The sequence below is a fragment of the Natator depressus genome, chromosome 2 (genome assembly GCF_965152275.1).
Source record: "Natator depressus isolate rNatDep1 chromosome 2, rNatDep2.hap1, whole genome shotgun sequence".
Taxonomy (NCBI): Eukaryota; Metazoa; Chordata; order Testudines; family Cheloniidae; genus Natator; species Natator depressus.
In genome coordinates this window covers 183619926-183639336 of record NC_134235.1, presented here as the reverse complement: position 1 = coordinate 183639336, position 19411 = coordinate 183619926, and the positions used below count along the sequence as shown (strand labels likewise).

At 40.1% G+C, this 19411-nt stretch overlaps 1 protein-coding gene across 2 annotated transcripts in view; it reads right to left on the bottom strand.

Moving 5' to 3' along the window:
* The window catches only part of ULK4 (unc-51 like kinase 4), a 397936-nt gene that overhangs the window by 65616 nt on the left and 312909 nt on the right, over positions 1–19411 (bottom strand). For both annotated transcript variants that reach the window (XM_074945513.1, XM_074945514.1), the window contains exons 33-34: positions 12653–12819; positions 7777–7875 (exon numbers count right to left, since the gene is read on the bottom strand). In XM_074945513.1, coding sequence (XP_074801614.1) covers positions 7777–7875; positions 12653–12819 — 266 coding nt within the window. The remainder of the gene's footprint in view (positions 1–7776; positions 7876–12652; positions 12820–19411) is intronic.

The window sequence follows — 19411 nt, the reverse complement described above, 5'->3', positions numbered from 1 at the left end:
GGATCTTGGAAATTATTCCTTTTCTCATTGCTACATATTGTACAGAGAAGAAAGCTTTATGTCCGACTACAAATAGCTAACATCTACCAATAAGTAGTGTCTGAGAACTGTCTGCATTCATAAGAAATGGGTGGTAGTCTATATATGTTGATACTCTTTCTGCTGACATTTTTGATGCTTCAAAAGCAAATGCTTTCCAATGCTTTGAAATGGAAGCAACAGCACAACCTTACCAACTTGATATGCTGTAAGAGGGACAGAAGGGAAATCAAGCATCCCCAAAGAGATAAAGACTGTATTATGGGTAGTTGGGAGAGAATCTATTCAAGCCAAATGTTAAAGAAAAGCCTTTCTGTCTAATCCACTTGGTGGCTATCTAGGTACTTATATGACCCTCATCTCTGTAGAATATGAGCACCACCCAATTCAAAAGAAAAACAAAAATATTCCCTGCCCCTTTCTGTAGGGATAGCTGAACGCTGTAAGAATTTTCTTCTTTTTCTTTGAATGTATAGAACACTTACTGAGGAAATGGATTGACGGTATATTATCCCTTGCAATTGGAGCTCTCTCACTTGGCAGCCATCACAAGCTGCCTTTCATGTGCTAAGGCAGACCAAGAATAAGGATTTATGGGAGCCTAACTAAGGAGAAAGTTAAGTTACTTATTTCAAACTGAATTCTAAATTAGAGGCTCATTCTTGGCCTGGCTTGATAAATTTTTATTTTTGGAGGTGTGCTTATATCATCTTACTTAATTTAGAATAGTGGTAATAGTTAACTCATGTAAAAACAACATCACATTAGTATAGCCAAGACCAAGGAGATTTAGCATGATCTACTGTACTGCATAAGTGCCAGTCCTATTAATTAATGCTTCCTCCCAGTTTTGGAAAGATTCTGAAGAGCAGTCCAAATTTTAGCGAGTATTACGTTTGCAAAAGCAATGTTACATCAGCTTTTCCAAATCATGCAAATATTTGGACTTCATGAGGCATAACTAATATCAGAATAGTCTAAATATTCCATTTGGTAATTTCTGCAAATCCTACAAACTACAGGTGGAATAAACAATTACAATTATTTTTAAATACAGAAGTATTGGATAACAAAAATGTAGGTGGAATTGGTTTTTAAGCAATACACTTACCAAGAAGAATCTAGTACTAAATGGTCAATCTATTTTGCTTTGATTCATCAATTAAGGACAATACTGATCATGGGATTAAAAGCTGAATTTTCTATATTTGCAGTATTTCTGCATGATGGATTTTGTAATTATCTCTGTTTCCATGTTCTTAAGAACTGAGTGGTTTCATTTACATGCAGTCTGGGTGTCTTATATTTGCTTCCGTGTGTCCTAAATGATGGACTAAATAACAATTACAGAAGGGAAAAATTGATTTGAAGTTTTTGACATTTTCAAGTTTAACTCATATTGATTTAAGAGGGACTATTAAGTGAGCTAAGCATATAAGAACTTGGCTGAAAAAATTAGTCAGTGGGGTGCGAGACACACAATCATCTACTTGAAGAATTTAAACACCAGCGAGGAATTGTTCAAGGTGGCCCAAGAAGTTGTAAGTATTATAGGTGTAACAGGATGAAAATACAGAACAGGATGTCAGGCCCTGCCGGTCTCACATCTGGGGCTGTGGGGGTCCTGGGAGTCATCACACTTCAATCCTCCACCTAGCAGCTCAGATACAGCAACTGGAACCAAGGTTCATGAAGCCCAATAGGGTCACAAGCCCTGCCTCTATGTTCTGATTGGGCCAGAGCCCCTATTAAAGCCAGAAGAAGAAACAGGACATTGTCTGTACAACTGGGCTCCACTCTGCCATGGATCACTGGTCTGGCATTTAACTGTTCCTGCCTTCCAATCCTGACTTGGCTTGACTCTTGGTAACTGACTCTTGATCGCTGCCCTTGGTTTGTCCCTCGATTCTGATCTCCTGGCATTCTAACCTGGCCTGATTCCTGGCAATTGGCTCCTGGCCCCTTGGTCTGCACCTGACATTAACTCCTAGGCCAGGACACCCATGCCCCGGCCCTGAGACAGGGAAATATAGGTTGACTATCAGGGAAAATGTCTATCTATCAGACTAGGTTAGTCTCCTATGGGAGATGGAAGCTGTGACGTTGCACTCTATATGATTTTATGAAAGTATGCTGATGAGTGTGAATATAATGTAACTAAAATATGCTTCATGCAAAAGGTCTCTTGTAAGGTATCATTACAAAGCTTATCATCTACTGAGTGCGGTCATCCTATTTGTATAAATGTATCACTCTTGTATCTGAAACTAGAAATAGGAAATATAACTCTGAGGGCCTATTGTAGTTATGCAAAGTGTGGGCCATTAATGGTGGTTTGGAATCTTGATGGCTCCCATCAACCAGGACAATTGACTGTGGATGGCTCTGTTTACAGGCAGGCCTTCCTGTGAGTCAGGTTGGGAGGAATGAAGGCTTGGGGTCTTACAGTGACGTGATCATGTCACCTGAACTGGAATCCATCTTTAACCTGGTGTTTTTCCATTGAGAAGGAGGGGTGGGAACCCAGAGGGACAAAGGATTCCCGCCTTATGCAAAAGATATATAAGTGAGTGGAACAGAACAAGGGGGCAGCCATCAGGAGAAATCCCCTAGCTACCACCTGAGCTGGAACAAGGGCTGTACCAGGGGAAAGGATTGTGCCCAGACTAGAAAGGTGTCCGGTCTGTGAAAGAAACTTATTGAAACATCTCTAAGGGTGTGATTTTATCTGTATTCAGTTTTTATTACTGTACTAGACTTAGACTTGTGTGTTTTATTTTATTTTGCTTGGTAATTCACTTTGTTCTGTCTGTTACTACTTGGAACCACTTAAAATCCTATTTTCTGTATTTAATAAAATCACCTTTTACTTATTAATTAATCCAGAGTATCTATTAATACTTGGGGGAGGTGGGGCAAACAGCTGTGCATATCACTCTATCAGTGTTATAGAGGGCGAACAATTTATGAGTTTACCCTGTATAAGCTTTATACAGGTTAAAACAGATTTACTTAGGGTTTGGACCCCATTGGGAGTTGGGCATCTGAGTGTCAAGGACAGGAACACTTCCTAAATTGCTTTCAGCTAAGCCCACAGCTGTTAGGGGACATGGTTCAGACCCTGCAGCAGACTGGTGTGTCTGGCTCAGCAAGACAGGGTGCTGGAGTCCTAAGCTGGTAGGGAAAGCAGGGGCAGAAGTAGTCTTGGCACATCAAGTGGCAGCTCCCAGGGGATGGATTCAATCACAGAAACCTCATCATTTGGGCTATTTAAAGATTAGAGTGGAAAAAGCATGAATGTGTACAGGGAACAAACTTGCATTGGAAGGTAGAATGAAGAAGATAATCTACTAGGTCTTTTCATCTCTTCTAGGATTTAAAGTTTTGTTCTCTGTCTTTAAGAGTTGCTACCATAGGTACATTTTTTAAAAGAACTTGACAGGAGTTAAGCCTTGCTTTTACTTTAAGTGGGATGGATAAAGTGACCTGCCCCAACTCCAATATTAGCTCCAGGTATGTCAATATTCTCTTACCAATAAGTTCAATTCTGATATGCTTCTCTTTACAGTTTCACAGCCAAAGATCACTGAGACACGGGGGACAGACAGTTAGGTGGGGAAGCAGGGAAGTTACAGGATGATATGGTTCATCTTAGACAATCTAAATTGCTTCTGAATGCGTACTCCATCTCTGTCTGGAACCATGCATACCTACTGCCTCAAGGAAAATAAAATGCTGTACATGTGCATTATGTAATTGCTAAATGGCTTCCAATGTTGTTCCTTTCAGGTCCCAGACCTCATTGAGGACAACGTCTTTGCCAAGTTTGAATCTGAATGTGAGATGAGCACAAAACCAAAACCACACCCACAACCTTTGAAAGCAGAACACATTTTCCCCATGCTCCTAAAACTCAAAATCAATTCTAATTTATAACAAGTTAAAAAATTCACCTTTAAACTGTGACAAGGATGAGAAAATTCAACGAAAAAGGAACATTTCTGAAAAGATTAAAAATGACTGAAAACAGGAATGCAGTGGCTCTTTCAACCTTAAATACAGTGGAGCTATCATGGCTCTATAGAATGGCTCATAGCAACATGTACACTCATCAAAAAACAAGATGCTAAATTCTGCTAAATATTATATATAAGAGGGTATATTTTTGTCAGTGTTTAGTCCTATAAACTTTGTCTGGTTTAGTCATTTGCATTGTATTTTCCAGGTTGCTTTTGATTTACAGCTTTAGTTAACTATGATTAAATGGATGACTGTCTGTCACAGTGGATTCCAAAATTTTAATAGTTTTTAACACGTCTATTGTTCTTGAAATGTTGAAAGTTTGATGAGTCAGCAAAGTGGATAAGCAGGTAAGTATGTGGCAGAAGAACGAACTATTAAAGTTCTTAAGAACGTCTTAAGAAAACAACCCATAGGATTAAATGGGAGGCTACAGATAAGAGGGAATCAGGATGAACAAATACACTGAAGAACTCAGAGAACTAGTCAAGGTGGGTCGCAAGAGGGCAGATGTCCAAGGAATAGGCCAATAGGAGAGAAAACAGGAAAAAGAAGTGGCGAAACAAGATGATGTTTGTGGGGTGGTATTTTAAGAGGCTTCTGTCTACCATAAGGGATATGTAAGTGGGAATAAGGTAGTTGCTAAGTACCCAAGAGATTATGCAATGTTCACCCATTTCCCACATAAGAAAGAATAAATGTAATGGGCCTGGTTCTGCAAAGATTGTTTGGTAATTACAAACCATGATTAACTTTTCATACATTTTTTCATGATTTCTCTGACTTGTGACAATTAAGCCAAACTGAGAGGGATGCTGAGCTGCATCTTCCAGTGCAGCCAAATGCTTTGTACCTACGAGGATCTGACCCTTCGTTACCATGACTTCCTCCATGACTTTCCTCAAAATTTGATAAATGTACAGCTATGATTCACAGCACTATTATCTCATATAATAAAAGGCCCACATTCAATCATGTGTTACTTAACTACTAGTAAATGTTATCTTCAGAGGGGTAGAAATGATAAAAATAATCTGTAGAATTAAGGTCCAATTCAGGACTTGGGCTATACACAAAGGTGCATACTTCAAAAAATAGGGCCAGAAGTCTTTGGTCATGCCCCAGAACCAGTGGAGTTCACAGTCTACACCCTCCAACCTCCAGTTAAAGGATGTAGTTTACAATGTCAGTGGTACCCCCTTATCTCCTACTCACACTGCTCTATTAGGATTAATCATTATCCCTGGAACATGTAATCGCAATGGGCGGCTGTGGGCTCACTCCTGGGCTGACATGATTGTGTGTTAAATGCTGCTTTGCCAGAGATAACGTATGCCAATATCAGCACAAATATTGCTTTTAATTTTATAACAAAGGGTTCAATACAGATTCCTTTACTAATAAGCAATTGATACAAAGTTCAAAAGAAAAAAAAATAGGTGAGATAATTTACATAAACCAATGCAATTACGCATTTATGTTAAGAACTTGCACCTCTCACACAGGATACAAGGGAAGATTTATCACTGTAAAAAAATCTTTTTCAAGACTCAAAAGAATAAATACGCATGATTATGCTTCTTGATTTATATATTTAAAACAGCAAATACAAAGCCACATAGGAAACCATCTTCAATAGATCAGAATATTCAGAATAGTGGAACAAAGTAAAACACACCTGTAATTGAGGATGCTCTGATGAGATGTGGAGGAGGATGGTAACATAATCAGTACATGCTAACTATACATCTTATTCTACCCTTTAATTAGAAAGTTATAATAGACTTCCAGGTGGTATAGACTGAGTAAAGTGTGGCTACTATTTTTCTGTTCTTTAGGGAGCTAATGAAATTTAAGTCTAAAGGTTAAAAAAGTAAACATTTGTCTATCTCCAGTTTTGCTTAAAAGGACATTGTGAATCTGTTTAGTTTCAAAATTTACCATATACATAGATTTTTAAATTGCTTAACAAAATATAAGGGTTAGAATATTATGTAATCCAAATTTGAGCACTCTCTGTTTTGTGTTGTAGGGGCGTGAGTGGGGATTTCAAAAAGCTTTTATCAATTGCTGGTGCAAGTAAATCCAGTCTAGGTAATGTCTATAGACAAGTCTAGTACAGAAAATTATAAAGAAAGCATCTGGTAGAATAAAATCAGGTCATCATTAATGTCTGGATACATATAGATTTTGTTTAGCCGAGACTGGAACCTTTTACCTAAATTCTTTATTACAAATGTTCAAACACCAAATAGAAATCAGATTTGAAAAACAAAGAAAACGGAGAAAGGAAGGGACCAGGTACTTCACTGGAAGTCTAAGTTAGGATTTGGCATTTAGGCATGAGTGGTTACAATGGGGACAATCCTCCAATAGAGCCCCTACGAGCACTATAGACAGAAGTTAGACCCAATGAGTGCTAGCTGAGAGAATGTTATTTATCCTTGCCCTGAAGAAACTGCAGACCCTTGGACAGGGCTCATCTTAGCCAAATTCCAGTAGGACATATGCTGCCTTTTTCACTTGGGGGGCCTGGAGACAAACCACCTGGAAAAGGGAGGGCTTAGCACCAGGGTGAGACCCTAATCCCCGCTCCAGTCTCTTTTTGCCAGGTAAAGGGGCTGGACCACCATAAAGGGATCCTAAAAGCCCTTTATCTGTCCAAAGGAGGATATCCTTGGGGTAGGTGCTGTTGTAGGATTGACCTCTGAAGACCTCTTCACAAGCCCTGGCATAGTGGGTGTGCTGGGGGCGGGTCATAGCACACAGCCCCAGAGAGACTACCGTAACTTAGACAGTGCTCTGGAGCTGCTTAGGTTACATCAGGGGCCTCTCTAACTCCTAGAGCAGTCTAGGGTAAGGAGATTACAAAGATGGCTTAAACCCTCCTCAACCCTCCTGCTGTGCTGCAAGTTCTGTCACAGAATCTAACCCAGACCTCTTGCTTCTGATTGGTTCCTTGCTGCCTGAATGACACTACAAGATAGGAACTATACATCTGCATATGTGGAGGTTAAGAGCCCAAGACTTGAGAGTCTCTGTTTTCAGGGCGATCTTAATGCCAACATGGCTGTGGCCATGCCTCATGAACACGTACATGTCACTTCATATACTCCATATTTCCGGAACATGGTGCATGATGTGCTACCCTTCATGAACCGCTCTAAGGCATTATCTGGCATGGATTCCATGGATTGCAAGTAATGTAACCTTACCATGGCTAACTGGCATGTCCAGCTGCAAAGCATTAGTTTCACAGATTCTAGATGCAGTGGCCAATGTCCTCTCTCCGCTCTGACATATATCATTATGTCTTGGTTCAGGGTCAGGGGTACTAACAAGCTATACTGCTAACACAGACACTAATACAGTCATACCATGTGTACCTCCTAACTAACTACATTCCATAACAAAATATCAGTGTGACATTTTCATTAAAAATAACTGAAATTCAAGGAAAGTGATTTCACTGTCACCTGATATATCAATCAGGAGGTGGGTGGTAATATGTGCTCATATTTCAAAATGCTCAACAGTAACAAGGTGTTGTGAGGCAGTTTCTTTGAATTTAGGGTCTTGAAATTCAAAGTGCCCTCAAAAACTTGTATGGACATTAAAACAAGGTACTGCCAAAAACTTGCATTTGGCTACCAGACTAGAGGAGTAATTTTAACTTTAGCAACATTCTAAAAGACTTATAAACAAGCAAGCTCTTACCAGCTGAATAAGCAGGCTAATTAGGTCTGTCAGGGGTTTATTGATAAGCAGAAGGTCTTCAGCAGCCTGGGTGTCCCCTCCTGTGCCAGATTTCTGTGCCTTAATGAGACAAAGAAAAATAAAAAAGGGTCTTGGTGAGTGCTCAGCTTTGAGAAACAAATAAGGTCCATTAGGCAGTACAAATTTGAATGGAAGTTCGAAGGAGGTGTTCTTATACTCCCTTTCCTAGTTAAGTATTCCGAGATCTCTATGAAAAGTTATAGTCTGATTGTGTCTGTAACAATAAGCACAAAGCAAAAGGGACTGATGCGGTCACATCCACTCTAAACTGATTTAATATGCTGACCTACATGACATTTCTTCAGCAAGATACATACCTATTATATGTATAATATATATCTCTATGAACTCATAATAAAATATGTCTATCTACAATCTATGTTTTTTGTATATATCCTCTCTCCACACAAATATATGACTTCTTTATTTTAATGTATAATAGTTCACTGTAAGTCTCCAAAGATCACCCTCTATTTTATAAGAGATGATTTTAAATACAATTCAAAATAAGAAAATCAAGATGATTCAAAAGTTAAGACTTCCACTCCTGCCCTCCTGACTTGAATTTCCAAAGTGGAATGATGTAGTGGAATTTGAACTTCAGGTGCTTTACTACTTTTAGAAAATGCCTGATGAATAAGATTCCACAGGGAAATGGTCAGTAGTCCTCTGAAAACACTAAACATAGAAACTTGGCTCTTTAAAATACAGAGGCAGATTTTTCTGTAGAAGCTTTGGAGAAAATTAAGAAAATCAGATTTCTGCTACCCAAAATAAGTTCTCTAGACTGCCAACTAGTCATTGGCTACCAAACTTCAGAATTTAAGCCTTAGACTCAGTCAATAAGGGTTGACACATGTAAATGAGGGCAGAATTTGGACCTAAGTATATAGATTTCAGTTGCATTTCTCTTTTTTTTTTACCAGACTATGTAACAAATCCTCTCTTCTCCTAGATGCTTATATGGAGTCCTAATAACAAAATTAAGATGTTTGTACACCAATGCAAGGAGCCTAGGTAACAAAATGGAGGAACTAGAGCTACTGGTGCAGGAAGTGAAACCAGATATTATAGGGATAACAGAAACATGGTGGAATAGTAGTCATGACTGGACTACAGGTATTGAAGGGTATGTGCTGTTTAGGAAAGACAGAAATAAAGGTAAAGGTAGTGGAGTAGCATTGTATATCAATGATGAGGTAGAATGTAAAGAAATAAGAAGCAATGAAATGGATAAGACAGAGTCCGTCTGGGCAAAAATCACATTGGGGAAGAAAACTACTAGAGCCTCCCCTGGGATAGTGCTTGGGTTGTGCTATAGACCGCCGGGATCTAGTTTGGATATGGACAGAGCCCTCTTTAATGTTTTTAATGAAGTAAATACTAATGGAAACTGCGTGATCATGGGAGACTTTAACTTCCCAGATATAGACTGGAGAACGAGTGCTAGTAATAATAATAGGTCTCCGATTTTCCTAGATGCGATAGCTGATGAATTCCATCATCAAGTAGTTGCTGAACCGACTAGAGGGGATGCCATTTTGGATTTGGTTTTGGTGAGTAGTGAGGACCTCATAGAAGAAATGCTTGTAGGGGACAATCTTGGTTCAAGTGATCATGAGCTAATTCAGTTCAAACTGAACGGAAGGATAAACAAAAATAAATCTGCAACTAGGGTTTTTGATTTCAAAAGGGCTGACTTTCAAAAATTAAGGAAATTAGTTAGGGAAGTGGATTGGACTGAAGAACTTACGGATCTAAAGGCAGAGGAGGCCTGGGATTACTTTAAGTCAAAGCTGCAGAAGCTATCGGAAGCCTGCATCCCAAGAAAAGGGAAAAAATTCATAGTCGGGAGTTGTAGACCAAGCTGGATGAGCAAGTGTCTCAGAGAGGTGATTAAGAAAAAGCAGAAAGCATACAGGGAGTGGAAGATGGGAGGGATCAGCAAGAAAGCTACCTTATTGAGGTCAGAACATGTAGGGATAAAGTGAGACAGGCTAAAAATCAAGTAGAGTTGGACCTTGCAAAGGGAATTAAAACCAACAGTAAAAGGTTCTATAGCCATATAAATAAGAAAAAAACAAAGAAAGAAGAAGTGGGACCGCTAAACACTGAGGATGGAGTGGAGGTTAAGGATAATCTAGGCATGGCCCAATATCTAAACAAATACTTTGCCTCAGTCTTTAATGAGGCTAATGAGGATTTTAGGGATAATGGTAGCATGACAAATGGGAATGAGGATATGGAGGTAGATATTATCATACGTGAGGTAGAAATGAAACTCGAATAGCTTAATGGGAATAAATCGGGGGGGCCCAGATAATTTTCATCCAAGAATATTAAAGGAATTGGCACATGAAATTGCAAGCCCATTAGCAAGAATTTTTAACGAATCTGTAAACTCAGGGGTTGTACCATGTGATTGGAGAATTGCTAACATAGTTCCTATTTTTAAGAAAGGAAAAAAAAGTGATCCAGGTAACTACAGGCCTGTTAGTTTGACATCTGTAGTATGCAAGGTCTTGGAAAAAATTTTGAAGGAGAAAGTAGTTAAGGACATTGAGGTCAATGGTAAATGGGACAAAATACAATATGGTTTTACAAAAGGCAGATTGTGCCAAACCAACCTGATCTCCTTCTTTGAGGAAAAAGAAAAGGAGTACTTGTGGCACCTTAGAGACTAACCAATTTATTTGAGCATAAGCTTTCGTGAGCTACAGCTCACTTCATCGGATGGCTGTAGCTCACGAAAGCTTATGCTCAAATAAATTGGTTAGTCTCTAAGGTGCCACAAATACTCCTTTTCTTTTTGCGAATACAGACTAACACGGCTGTTACTCTGAAACCTTTCTTTGAGGAAGTAACAGATTTTTAGACAAAGGAAACACAGTGGATCTAATTGACTTAGATTTCAGTAAGGCGTTTGATACTGTGCCACATGGGGAATTATTAGTTAAATTGGAAAAGATGGGGATCGATATGAAAATTGAAAGGTGGATAAGGAATTGGTTAACAGGGAGACTACAGTGGGTCATACTGAAAAGTGAACTGTCAGGCTGGAGGGAGGTTACCATTGGAGTTCCTCAGGGATCGGTTTTGGGACCAATCTTATTTAATCTTTTTATTACTGACCTCGGCACAAAATGTGGGAGTGTGCTAATAAAGTTTGCAGATGATACAAAGCTGGGAGGTATTGCCAATTTAGAGAGAGACCGGGATACCCTACAGGAGGATCTGGATGACCTTGTAAACTGGAGTAATAGTAATAGGATGAAATTTAATAGTGAGACGTGTAAGCTCATGCATTTAGGGATTAATAACAAGAAATTTAGTTATAAGCTGGGGACGCATCAATTAGAAGTAATGGAGGAGGAGAAGGACCTTGGAGTATTGGTTGATCATAGGATGACTATGAGCTGCCAATGTGATATGGCCATGAAAAAAGCTAATGTGGTCTTGGGATGCATTAGGCGAGGTATTTCTAGTAGAGATAAGGAGGTTTTAGTACCTTATACAAGGCACTGGTGAGACCTCACCTGGAATACTGTGTGCAGTTCTGGTCTCCCATGTTTAAGAAGGATGAATTCAAACTGGAACAGGTACAGAGACAGGCTACTAGGATGATCTGAGGAATGGAAAACCTGTCTTATGAAAGGAGACTCAAGGAGCTTGGCTTGTTTAGCCTAACCAAAAGAAGATTGAGGGGAGATATGATTGCTCTCTATAAATATATCAGAGGGATAAATACCGGAGAGGGAGAGGAATTATTTAAGCTCAGTACCAATGTGGACACAAGAACAAATGGATATAAACTGGCCATTGGGAAGTTTAGACTTGAAATTAGACAAAGGTTTCTAACCGTCAGAGGAGTGAACTTTTGGAATAGCCTTCCAAGGGAAGCAGTGGGGGCAAAAGATCTATCTGGCTTTAAGATTCAACTTGGTAAGTTTATGGAGGAGATGGTATGATGGGATAATATGATTTTTGCAATTAATTGATCTTTAAATATTCATGGTAAATAGGCCCAATGGCCTGTGATGGGATGTTAGATGGGGTGGGATCTGAGTTACTACAGAGAATTCTTTCCTTGGTATCTGGCTGGTGAATCTTGCCCATATGCTCAGGGTTCAGCTGATCGCCATATTTGGGGTTAGGAAGGAATTTTCCTCCAGGGCAGATTGGAAGAGGCCCTGGAGGTTTTTCGCCTTCCTCTGTAGCATGGAGCACGGGTCACTTGCTGGAGGATTCTCTGCTCCTTGAAGTCTTTAAACCATGATTTGAGGACTTCAATAGCTCAGACATAGGGGGGAGGTTTATCGCAGGAGTGGGTGGGTGAGATACTGTGGCCTGCATTGTGCAGGAGGTCAAACTAGATGATCATAATGGTCCCTTCTGACCTTAATATCTATGAATCTATGAATACTGACTATTCAAATTGTGCTCAGTGAAGGAACACTTATTCTTTAAGAACACTTTCAAAAATATTTGATCCCTTTGGAAAAATACACCAAAGAAACACTATATACTTTATATATTTCCCCTCTCCCCCTCCCCTTTGCTCTGGCCATTTATATGAGAAAAGAATTTTGTTCTGATTTACATGAAATCCCCTGCTTTTGTACGACAAAAGGTACTATCAAAAGTCCAATAAAAAAATATTACCTTGTGACTCTCATATCCCGGGACCAAAATGTCTAAAAAATACAGCAACTAATTTTATTGATTTTTTTAGTGGGGAATTCAGTACTGAGGATAATAGGAAAAAGACTAAAATTTTTTACAGTGGCCTTACTCTACACAAAAATAGATTCCATACCTGTAAAGTTAGGCGGATGATGTTTGCTGTGTATATCAGCATGCAATACAAAATGTCAAGCAAGGACAGCAACAGTCCATTAGCTGTCTTGATGTTGCTTTTATCATCCACTTCTAAATACAGAGCTGAAGTTTCTATTAAGAGATTACAAATGTGATGGACCAGTCCTAAGCAAACAGAAAAACAAAATAAATAACACATGGTATCAGAAAAGAACATCAATTTGGAAGGTATCTGTATATAAAGAATAATAGCTCACCGGAAAGTAAGAATTTCATATGCTGAATATTATCAAATGCTCTTCTTTTCTCCCCCCACTTTTATAATTAATATTTTAAAATATAAGATTTTAATTGAGCTCTGTCTGTGTGCAGCAGCTTGCAAGACTGGTGCCTAAACTGTTAAAATCAACCATTATAAATGCTTTGAAAGTCATATAGTATCCACTGAATAAACAATTAGTAGTTATTTTAAAGCAATGCATAATATGCTGGAATATATAGTCTATGGACAGCTATTTTTACAGAGCCCTTCCTAGTGGTCAAGAGAATTAAGTGACTTACCTAAGGTCAGACAGTGAATTACTAGCAGAGTTGAGAATGGAACCCAAAGTCCCTGGCAAACTGTTAATCTCATTTCCTCCCCACAATGCTGTGATTTGTAAAAGGGAACAATACCAGGCTTAATGTGAAATATATTTGCTATAGCATTGTACTTTTATAATCAAGAGAAATACTGAATATTACTCTGGAAAACTGCCAATATTTGTTTGACTAACACTAGTAAGACTCTCCTTGAAAATGCCTTTTTTGCTTTGACATTTTCTTTCTGCTCCTCTGGAATTTCATGTTGCTAGTCAAAATACCACTTCACCTGGCTCATATAAACCATAAATCAATGTATGTGTCAGGAAAAACAAACACTCATACTAATCAATTTAAAATAAACAAATCAATTCAGAATCCTAGCCACCTTCAAACAAAAAGTGACTGAGTTAATTATCTATCAACTTTCAAAGTAATTTCCTTTCAATTAAAGTTTGATAAAGAAAGATATTTTATTCCTAGCTGATGAACACAATTATGTTTATCAACAGGGTCATCTTTAAGGTGGTAATGGAATTTCATCCAGGTTGAAACTTGGGTTCATGTGCTAATGCTGCAGTAAATTAGTATGGAGATACTGTACTGTTAGAGGTGTGACTCTTCATATGAGGTGCTAATCTGAGGTCCTTTTTCCAATATTCTGGTGGCTGTCCAGGATAGAGTTAAACATTTTATTGCATCATTGAAAGAGAATAGAGGACAATCTCTGTGTCCTCTCTTCAGAGAATATTTCTTAATATTTCCTCTCTTAATAGAAGAAGTTTATATACTCATGTCTTTGTGAACTATTGTTGAATGCATAATAGCTATTGTATTTCGTCACTGCACTGCACAGGGTAAGTGACCATGACAGAAAGGACATCTCTCTCTTTATTTAGTGAAATGGTTTGGGATACTATCTTGAATATGAAAGGAATTATATGAAACCAAATTCTTTTTTATGGAAGCAGAAAAATATCCTTGATTTCTGAATTTGACTGATGACTAAAACAGCTTTCATACGAAAAGAAAAAAACCTGAATTTATAAAGTAGCATAATCATTTTAGGTATATTAAAAATTGAGAGAGAAAGAGAATAAAACTGATGACTATAATAAAGTTTAAAATAGGCCACATCACATCTCCTCAGTCAAGTTTTTGTATACTTTGGAAGTAAGCATATTTTGTTCCACCCATAAAAGCTCAACAAAAACATACAACATGATCAACTAACCAATCAACTTCTGACACAAACTGACTGCAAAAAACTGCAACAAACAATAAATTAATACAATTAAAAACAAACAAACAACAACCCTACACCAGAGTTTTACCCCCAAACAGTAAAAAATTACAGGGATTCCACAATGTCCACTAAGACCTTTGCTATTGCTATTAATTTTACATGAAAAGCACTCAGTTTCTATGGTGATGCACTGCACTATTGGATGGATCAATGGAAAGAAAGAAAGAAAGAAAGAGCAGCATTTTTGATGCACTAGTGTAGAATTAATGGAAATGAGGAGGCACCCTAAATGGCTGTGCAAGAGGCCAATGAAGTGGCTCTCTGTCCTGCAACGTGGAAGGGATGTGGACTGGGCATAATGAGACACTGGTATTGGGTTCACACACAACAGAAATCCAGAAGGGTCAAATCATTCATGCAAAGGATGCTACAGGCCTTAGTCCAGCATTTAGGGAGTTAGCCTGGGATTTAGGAGACCTAGATTTAATTCTGTGTTCTAAAGACCTTTGACAATCTGGCTCTTATTCTCTATCCCCCAATTCTCTATTTGTACCTCCCAGGGGTGATGTAATGACAAATGCACTAAAAGGTGAGGATGTTCACAGACACTACAGTAATGGGGCCACATAAGTAACCAAGATAGATACCTTGAAATGTCAATTTGCAGGCCAACTTTGTTGGTGAGAGGTTTTGAAATGTTCATATAATGAATCAGTTAGAAATTAATAAAAACAACAAGGAGTCCGGTGGCACCTGAAGACTAACAGATTTATTTGGGCATTGCTTTCGTGGGTCATGCATCTGAAGATGTGGTTTTTTACCCACAAAAGCTTATGCTCAAATAAATCTGTTAGTCTTTAAGGTGCCACCAGACTCCTTGTTGTTTTTGTGGATACAGATTAACACGGCTACTGCCTGATATTAGAAATTAATATAATTCTTATGTTGAAGCTGAGGATTCCTCCCCTCAGGATCCTGTTGTGTTTCAGCACATTTTGTCTGAGAATTTATTCCATAATTCAGGATATACCAACTGGAGCAGGGAAAGGAAGGCTACTTATAAGTGACTGGTTCTTCAAGTAGATTATTGGTATAGATTCACATTCAGAATCTTCTGGGAGACAGTGACTGCTACAATCATGTATGTGCTCCCTTGCAGATTCAAACACTCAGTGCCAGGTTTACATATAAAGTAGGGCTGTCAAACGATTAAAAAAATTAATTGCGAGATTAAAAAAATAGTCTCGATTAATTGCAGTTTTAATCACACTGCTAAAAAATAATGAAATACCATTTATTTAAATATTTTTGGATGCTGTAGGGAAGTGTGTGTTGGGGGGAAGTGCATATGTTGGGGTGGGAGTGTGTGTGTGTATGTTGGGGGAGTGTGTGAGACAGAGTGCGTGTGTGTGACAGACAGTGTGTGTGTTGGGGGTAGTGTGTGAGTGTTACTCCTGGGGGAATTTGGCATAACTGCACATGCGCAGAATTCATGTCCCAGACAGATTTCTTTGTTTCTCTGCAGAAAAATGTCTTCTGATAGGGAAGCAAAGGGAAGCCGCAAGAGCGGTCACATGCCACTCCCCAGCAGCGCGGGCAGGTCGGTTCAGATGCCTGGAGCAGCCGATAGAGATGTAAATCATCATGCATGTGAGAGAGAGAGAGAGAGAGAGAGAGACTGCATATATTTGTTGACTAATAACTAGAAATAAAGGGTCAAATCTATCTACATTACTATTAGGCGGGGGGGTGTGGGGGAGATTTCCTCTAATGCTTCCCACTCCCATTCTCCATCCATTGTATTGTAGTTTAAATAAATTGCCAAAATAATTGAAACCAGTGTGATTATACAAAAAGAAAAGGAGTACTTGTGGCACCTTAGAGACTAACCAATTTATTTGAGCATGAGCTTTCGTGAGCTACAGCTCACTTCATCGGATGAAGTGAGCTGTAGCTCACGAAAGCTCATGCTCAAATAAATTGGTTAGTCTCTAAGGTGCCACAAGTACTCCTTTTCTTTTTGCGAATACAGACTAACACGGCTGTTACTCTGAAACCTGTGATTATACAGTAACTCCTAGCTTAACATTGTAGTTATGTTCTTGAAAAATGCGACTTGAAGCGAAACAATGTTAAGCGACTCCAATTTCCCCATAAGAATTAATGTAAATGGGGGAGGGGGAGAGTTAGGTTCCAGTGAAATTTTTTCGCCAGACAAAACACATTATATACATATACAGTATAAGTTTTAAACAATTTTAAACAATGTAATACCGATATAAGTTTTAAACAATTTTAAACAAACAATTTAATACTGTACTCAGCAATGATGATGTGAAGCTTGGTTGAGGTGGTAGAGTCAGAGGGTGAAAGAGGGTGGATTGTCCAGCTGCTCCTCTTGCTGTTCTTTCCAAAGTGCCCAGGGGTACTCAACTCCTGGCTCTGACCCCGGCCTTCCCCCACTTGATCCCTTCCCCCCAGGCCCCACCTCGTCTCTTCCTGCCCCTGCTCCACACACCCCCCCCCCCGAGTGCACCGCATCCTCGCTCCTCCTCCCCAGCCTCCTGAATCCCACAAAATAGCTGATTGCTGCAGGCGGGAGCTGCGAGGAGGGAGGGGGGAGGCTGCCCGCCACATCCTCACTCATCCTCCCTCCCCCCACCAGAGCCTCCTGAATGTTGTGAAACAGCTGATTGCTGCAGGTGGGAGGCATAGGGAGGGAGAGGGAGTTGTTGCTCTGCGGGGCCACTGGCGGGCGGGAGGTGCTGAGGGTGGTGGAGGGGAGCTGATGGGGGGCTACCGGCCCACCCCTGGTTCCAAGCCCCCACGGCCAAACAACATTATAAGCAAACAATTGTGCAACTTTAAATGAGTATGTTCTCTAACAGATCGGTGATGTAACAATGAAACTACGTTAACTGGGACGACGTTAAGTGTGGAGTTACTGTATTGTGTTATTTCTTATAGCCAATATGGTCATTAGTACATCTTGACTGTAGGAGAGCAGGGCCCTCTTGGCTCCTGCCCCTGCTATGCTGAAAAAGTCACTCGGAGACCCTGGGGTTCAGTAACCATTGGTGTCGTTTATTTACAGGTTGTGCTCCCACCTCCTTTTCACCATACACGGCTTGGGTTCTTGTGTCTGCACCCAAGAGGGAAGAGCTATCATTCTGCTGCCACCCCCTCGCTCCTCCCCCTGGCTTCATTCCTCCCAGCCTTTTATATAGTCCCAGGCTAACTGGGCTGGCAGCTGTCTCCCATTCACCAATTAGGTGCAGGTTTTCTCTAGCCAGCTCCAATTTACTATCCTTAATGGGAGCTGGCATGACAGAGGGCTGAGTCAGCAGTTCTTGCCCAGCACTCTCTCATATGGACCATGTACCCTCAGTTCCAAGATGGCACGTCTCCTTGTGGTTTTCAGCTGAGGTGCGCAGGCAGGTTCCTCCACGTGTGCTTCCTGCTGTCGCATCCACACTCAAGCCTGGAGAGCAGCAAACCAAAGAGACCCCCACTTTTACTGCTGTCTCATCTTATTGCAGCCCACAGTAGGAGCTTTCTGCAGCATGGCTGTACAGCTGGCAACACTCACTGTCTCCACCAGCTTCTCTACCATTTCCTTGCTGGTTCATGTCAATAACATCACAAACGCTACTGTGGAAGAGGCCAATGAAGTGGCTCTCTGTCCTCCAACGTGGAAGGGATGTGGAGTGGGCATAATGAGACACTGGTATTGGGTTCACACAAAACAGAAATCCAGAAGGGTCAAACCATTCATGCAAAGGATGCTACAGGCCCTAGTCCAGCATTTAGGGAGATAGCCTGGGATTTAGGAGACCTAGATTTAGTTCTGTGGTCTAAAGACCTTTGACAATCTGGCCGTTATTCTCCATCCCCCAATTCTCTATTTGTACCTCCCAGGGGTGATGTAATGACAAATGCACTAAAAGGTGAGGATGTTCACAGACACTATAGTAATGGGGCCACATAAGTAACCAAGATAGATACCTTGAAATGTCAATTTGCAGGCCAACTTTGTTGGTGAGAGGTTTTGAAATGTCCATATAATATACACTACTGTGGCTGACTATTAAAATGGTCTTTTAAGGCCTCCCTCAGCCTTATAGCTTCACAATTGTTTTTTCCAATAGCTCGTGTTTGGCTGTTCAAATTCTGCAGACAGCCAGTCCATCTTGCCCCTCCACCCTAGTGGTAGCTCTTCCCTCTTTGCCTCACGGACACAACATGCAGCTACAACAGTGTAAACGATTACCTTTCAGTCTATCAAAAGAACATTCAACAGTCATTCTGCACCTGCCTAGTTGGCAGCTGAATCTTTCCTTGGTGCCGTTGAGATAGCAAGCGTTTGGCTTCACGAGCAGAGAAGCAACGGGTAGGATGGGTCCTTTAGAATCACAACTGGCATTCCCACATCGCTGGTAGTAACATGCTGGTTGGGGAAGAATGTCTCTGCTTGCAGCTTTCTGAAAAGTCCTGTGTTCTTAAACATGTGAGTGTCATGTACTTTTCCTGACCAGCCCACCTTGCTACCAGTGAAGCGACTCCAGTGATCTACTAGTGCTTGCATAACTATGGAAAAGTATCCCTTTCTGTTGATGTACTGTGTGGCAAGGTGGGCTGGTGCCAGAATAGGGATAAGCATGTCATCAATTTCCCCACCACAGTTCAGGAACCCCACTGGTGCAAATCCATTCACTGTTTCCTGCACATTACTGAAAGCCACATTCCTTTGTAGCAAAAGATGCTTAATAACCTTACACAGTAGGATGACAACAGCTCCCACTGTGGATTTTCCAACTCCAAACAGACTCCCCATTGACTGAAAGCAATCTGGCATAGTGTAAAATCTCCTGTCAATGCAGCTTTCATTTTGATGTCTTTGTGTTGAAGGTCTGGGTTCATCCAGGAATG